Source organism: Panicum virgatum, chromosome 7K (assembly GCF_016808335.1).
Source record: "Panicum virgatum strain AP13 chromosome 7K, P.virgatum_v5, whole genome shotgun sequence".
NCBI lineage: Eukaryota > Viridiplantae > Streptophyta > Magnoliopsida > Poales > Poaceae > Panicum > Panicum virgatum.
The window spans coordinates 49,328,497-49,333,597 of record NC_053142.1 but is presented as its reverse complement, the minus strand read 5'-3'; the positions used below and the strand labels follow the sequence as shown (position 1 = coordinate 49,333,597).

General features: G+C 56.6%; 2 protein-coding genes across 2 annotated transcripts; both read right to left on the bottom strand.

The window, feature by feature from the left end:
• Positions 1-557: 557 nt before the first annotated feature.
• Positions 558-1,511, bottom strand: LOC120641957. Its single transcript, XM_039918310.1, has one exon. The coding sequence runs from the start codon at positions 1,390-1,392 to the stop codon at positions 862-864; it is 531 nt and encodes a 176-aa protein (XP_039774244.1). The 5' UTR covers positions 1,393-1,511; the 3' UTR covers positions 558-861.
• An 830-nt stretch (positions 1,512-2,341) lies between these two features.
• LOC120641956 lies at positions 2,342-5,101 on the bottom strand. Its single transcript, XM_039918309.1, has 8 exons — positions 4,688-5,101; positions 4,368-4,540; positions 4,089-4,270; positions 3,698-3,982; positions 3,525-3,583; positions 3,403-3,439; positions 3,243-3,314; positions 2,342-3,157 (listed from the first exon to the last, which is right to left on the bottom strand). The coding sequence occupies exons 1-8, from the start codon at positions 4,803-4,805 to the stop codon at positions 2,470-2,472; spliced, it is 1,614 nt and encodes a 537-aa protein (XP_039774243.1). The 5' UTR covers positions 4,806-5,101; the 3' UTR covers positions 2,342-2,469.

The following is a 5,101-nucleotide window of genomic DNA, read 5'->3' as shown; positions in this document are numbered from 1 at the left end:
TCTAATGAACCAAGTTTCATCATTATTGGCTACAGTGATGCTACAGTAACCGCGCTCAATCATCCTCTAATCATGCGGTCAAAGACCTCGTTAGCTAGAGCAACTGCTACAGTACCACAGTTGTGGAAGTAATTTTGTAATTAGACTTTATTTAATACCCCTAATTAGTAGTCAAAGTATTATTCCTCTCACATCAAAATTTTTCCACACTCCAACCAAACATGGCCAAGAAGAAGTTGCGAGCCTTACTTTTCAAAAAAAAAAAAAACCCTTCCAAGCCAACTGATGGCCCCGCTTGATCGATTGTGTGGAGTATGTGTTGCTTTTGTACTGGCGCACTGTTGGGACTTGGTACCAACTGCCCGGACTAAACTACGAGCAACCACTGCAGGGGAACTGTCTGCTAGTGACCAACCTCTGAATCGATGTTGGGTTGAACTTTGAAACGCCAACTTCTACTTCCGAAATAGCTCATCGTCATGTATGGAACTCCGAGAGAACCAAAACAAACTAAATAAACTGTGAAGTAATTCGATTCGAATTGCATGGCAATATTGTTTGTGCAAACTGCAAAGAACAGAAGCAGAGATCACCATGTTTATTATACAGCATGACAACAACAGAACAGCCTAAGACCGTGGGACGGCAAATCAAATCAAACCAAACCAAAGCAGACGTCCGACGGCCAGTTCCTATCATAGACTATGCAGACTATACATGCAACAAGATGAACGGGACTGGACACGGAGTAGAGCAAACCAACACCACTCACTCATCAAACACAAGCACAACCATTAGCACACTAGATACAGATTATCGTCCCTGCACCTCTCGATCATCATGAGGTCTTTCGTGGCGGCGTCAGTTGGGCTTGAGGTCCTTGAACAGGCGGTCCCACCTGACCATCTCGTCGCCGTTGTCCACGTCCCCGACGGCGTGCACGGCGGCGGCGGCCCTGCCGCCGATGGCGGCCTTGGGAGCGTACCCCTTGGGCTCGGACGCGGCCCGCCTCAGCGCCTTGCCGCGGCGCCGCTGCCTGGCGGCTGGGACGCCCGCGCCCCGCGGGCTGCGGCCGTCGTCGGGCTGCTGCTGGCTCGGGACCAGCACGAGCGCCGTGGAGCCGCCGTCCCCGCGGCGCACGAGAGAGCGCACGCACCTGGCGACGCGGCCGAGGAGGCGGCGGGCCAGCGACGACCTGCGGCGGGCGCGCCAGGCGAGCTTGAGGATCTCGAGGCGGTGCTTGGCGACGGAGATGCCCATGCTGAGGAGGAGCTCGTGGTCGAGGAAGGCCACGTCGCCGGCGTCCAGCTCGTTGCGCGCGAACACCAGCGCGTACTCGTACGCCAGCGCCGGCTCCAGCGGCGCGCCCGACAGCCACGCGTGCCAGTCCATGCCCTTGCCCGCGCGCCTTCGCCTGGCTCCGCCGCGCTCTGCTGCTGCCTGCGGCTGTGCGTGCGTGATCTGGTCTCTGGCCGCTGGCGATCGGGGTAGGAGCTGAGAGTTTATATGAAGTCACGGGGAGTGGGTAATCGGCCGGACCCAGACGGGCTGTGCATTTTCTCTGGAATCATGTACGCTTGCATTGCATGTCGCGTATGATGGAGAACGATGGGGTGATCCGGGCCGTCCGTTTCTCCAGGCTGGACAATCGGCACGGCACGGCACAGTTGGTGCCTGTGACTTTTTTGTCACGTATGTACTCTGCTTTGGTTGATCAGCACGAGCTAGTGCTGCATCGTATCACGCTTAATAACTTCGCCCGTAGGCAAATGGCTGCGAGCAGGGCCTGCACATTCTGAAGATACAGTGCTTTCTGCTACTACTTTCAATCATAGAAAGAACATTTCCTTTTTGACCTTGGAAACATGTGGTTTCGTAGAAATGAAAAAGGCGGAAGCCGTGAAGGAGACGGTTAAACAAACATGCTCTGCGGTGTCTGAACCCTGTGTGGTCAAGTGGAATTCAGTCTGTGTGGTCACGATCACCTCTAATACTGTCGGGCCTGTGAATGGTCACTTGGTAGTCTCAATTATTTAAGCGTCTGTGACACAACAGGCCTCGCACAAAATTCTTGCGAGATGCAAACGCAACAGCCAACAGCTACCTATGGTTGTATAGGTATTTTTCATGTTCTTCTAGTACACCGGAAAATCAGAAGGGCCAACACAGGGAACTTGATGAAATGCCCCACGGTACTACTAGAACACAGGGCATTTGTTGTCCAGCTCACAGGCGTCGTCCCAACTCTGAACAGCCCACGTTTGTTCCCCTCCCCATGCGTCATTGGCAAAATATTTTGCCATAGCCAAACACCCGAGACAGCAACAGCAACCATGCGTCATCTTTCGCTTTCGCTTTCACTTTCATTCATACGCACAAATGCCAATTGCATACAGCTCAATCAGAGTCAAAGCAGAGGGACTTTCTTCACGTACGAAGAAGCGCTCGATCATGGCATGGCAGCCGCCGTCACGACGTCGCAGTCGCAGCTGCTTGGACCTGCATGGCGCGCCGCCGGCGCTGCCGCGTGTGCACCATCCAGAAGACGACGGAGAGCATGACGGCGCCGGCGATGATGATGAGGCCGACGTAGACGTGGCGGCTGTAGCGCTCGAGGCCCGGGCAGTTGTTGTCGCTGATGGACAGGAACGTCTCCCGCACGAAGGAGCAGTCCTGCAGCTGCACCAGGAACGGGCCGTACTCGTACAGCCCCTGGCTGACGCTCGTCGCCGCCGTCATCTGCCCGTACGCCGCCGGCGTCAGGCGCCCCGGCGTCGCGCACACCTCCGCCCCCGGCTGCCCCGCCGTCCGGCACTCGAACCGCTTCCACTCCCGCGCCGCGCTCTTGAAGTCGACCTCGCCGGGGGCGCACGCGCGCGGGCTCATGTCCGGGTTGAAGGGGTTGCACAGCACCGGCATCAGGGGCCCCGACTGGTTGAAGTAGAGCGGCAGGAGCCCCGGCGGGAACTCCCGGTTGGAGATGTTGACCACGACGTTGTTCACCAGCGCCACCAGCTGCGCCGTCACCTCCTGGCTCCGGTACAGCGACAGGTTCGCCGTCGCCACGTCCATGCACGGGAGGATGTCGTCCAGCGCCGTGTGCGCCTGCGGGTGGGTCACCCAGTCGTCCATCGCCACGCACGTGTCGCCCACCACGCTGCCATTTGCCACATTAGCCTTTCCTCACTCTGCATCTCCAAGATTGTTCAGGATTCAGAAACTGAACGTGTTGCTTTGCTTACTTGTGCAAGAGAAGGAAAACGCCGGAGGTCATGAGGATGACGGTGAGATTGAACCATGCCAAGACCACCAATCTGCAGAGATGCATGTCTCTTGATGAGAAAAAAAAAAAGACAGGAACTGCAGGGTCATGACAATGACATGAATGAAAACACTACTTACATGGAGACAAGGAACCGCAACCCCAGTATGGAGAACACTGCAAAAAGGAGAAAAAAAAAACGTTCAGGATTCAGATCGGGACATCAGAGGGCTCCGGTAGCTGAAACACGAGTAACGCTTACGGAATCCGAATACCGCAAGGCCACCCATTACAGCGGCAGCAGCCATCAATTCGTGCTCCCTGAAATCAGCAAAAAAAATAAAAAATAAAAAAATGGAAGCACATTTTGGTATCGGTTGAGGCCAAGAAAAGTGACTTGAAGCGAAACGTATCGTGTTAAGCAGCGGCACGCACATGTGGTTCACCACTTTCTTGATCTTGATGGAGTTCTCCAGCAAGCGAGTGGAGAACTCGTTCGCCGAGGAGTTGAGCTTCTCCTCGACGATGTCGATCTTCCGCTGGACGTCAGCTGGGAGGAAGATTTGGTCGATGGTGATGTTCTTCGCCGCCGCCAAGCTGCCGGCGAAGTTCCTCAGGTTGTCCGCCGTCAGGTCGCCCTGCCCGACGACGTAGTCGACGGTCTTGATCGAGCTGTGGTGGAAGAGATCGCTACCGCAGTGCAAGATCACACACCCGGTGCTGAAATCGGCAGTTTTTTTTTGAAGGGAACGAATACAATCGTCAGCACATACTGAATCATGTACCCTGAGCTGAATCATGCATCGGTGAAGAAATATGTAGTCACATTGTCGCTATGGTGAGGATGATGAGAAACGCCAGGGAGGTGAAGTAGCAGCACGGCGAGTAGGCGCCGTCCTTGCCCCCGCAGAAGCAGCAGCAGCAGGAGATGATGAGCAGCACGGCGCCGAAGCCGACGAACCACACCACGGCCATGACGAAGAGGGGAACCGCGGTGTACGCCACGGACTGCAGAGAGAAGGGGTCGGGCAGGATGGAAGAAGGTGAGACGAACGCATGGGACGCTGAAACTTGCGAGTAGGATTGGGGACATGGCTTGCCGTACACCCCAGTAGTGCTGGTCGCTGATGTTCCAGCCGCCGGTGTACGCGGTGAGGTTGGCGAAGGGGTCGCTCCGGCGAGTTCTTTGCGAGGCCAAGACGAGGGAGTTGTTCGGTGGAGGAGCAGCGTCGGCAAGCGATCTCCTCCATAGAGCCACTATCCCCGTGGCTTGTTCATCTGCTCGAATTCAGGGCCGCAGGTTATTATCAATATCAGCCGGCGTGCCTACCAATCTCGATCATAAAACTAGAAGGAAAAAAATTCTCTATTTGCTTCTGCTGAGTAAATTCAGGTCACCGAAAGAGAGGGCTGGGCCGGAGACACCTGACAAAACGCGCCTGCCCAGAAACGAGCCGTGCGAAACGGAGGCGCCGGCGAGGACGAGGAGCAGGACGAAGCACGCGGCGCCGGCGAACGAGGAGGGGGAGGAGGCCGGGGCCATCCCAGGAAATGGGAATGCCGGCCGGCCGTCACGCCTCCCCGGCTTCCTGCTCAAGCTGGGCACGATGATCCGGCGCTACGGGTGGGGATTTCCACAGGGATCCGGCGGCTGGTCGATCCAGGCCGGAGCGCGGCGTGGCTCCCTTTCTCTCGCGCCTGTGGGGGAATTTTCACATCGTACGTTCCCTCCCGTCCCCTCGGCCCGTTTCGGCGTTCGCTCCCATGTGGGAGTGCGGTAATGGCGAGGGCCGGAGACGGAGGGGACGGCCCCTGCCTGCTGGCGCACCTCCAAAACAG

Excerpts from the sequence above, each read along its gene's own strand:
- LOC120641957 (XM_039918310.1), bottom strand. The coding sequence starts at position 1,392 with ATGGACTGGCACGCGTGGCTGTCGGGCGCGCCGCTGGAGCCGGCGCTG.
- LOC120641956 (XM_039918309.1), bottom strand. The coding sequence starts at position 4,805 with ATGGCCCCGGCCTCCTCCCCCTCCTCGTTCGCCGGCGCCGCGTGCTTC. Across the intron at positions 3,440-3,524 it reads CCTTGCGGTATTCGGATTCC|TGTTCTCCATACTGGGGTTG; the intron begins GTAAGCGTTACT and ends TCCTTTTTGCAG. Across the intron at positions 3,315-3,402 it reads TTGCGGTTCCTTGTCTCCAT|ATTGGTGGTCTTGGCATGGT; the intron begins GTAAGTAGTGTT and ends GCATCTCTGCAG.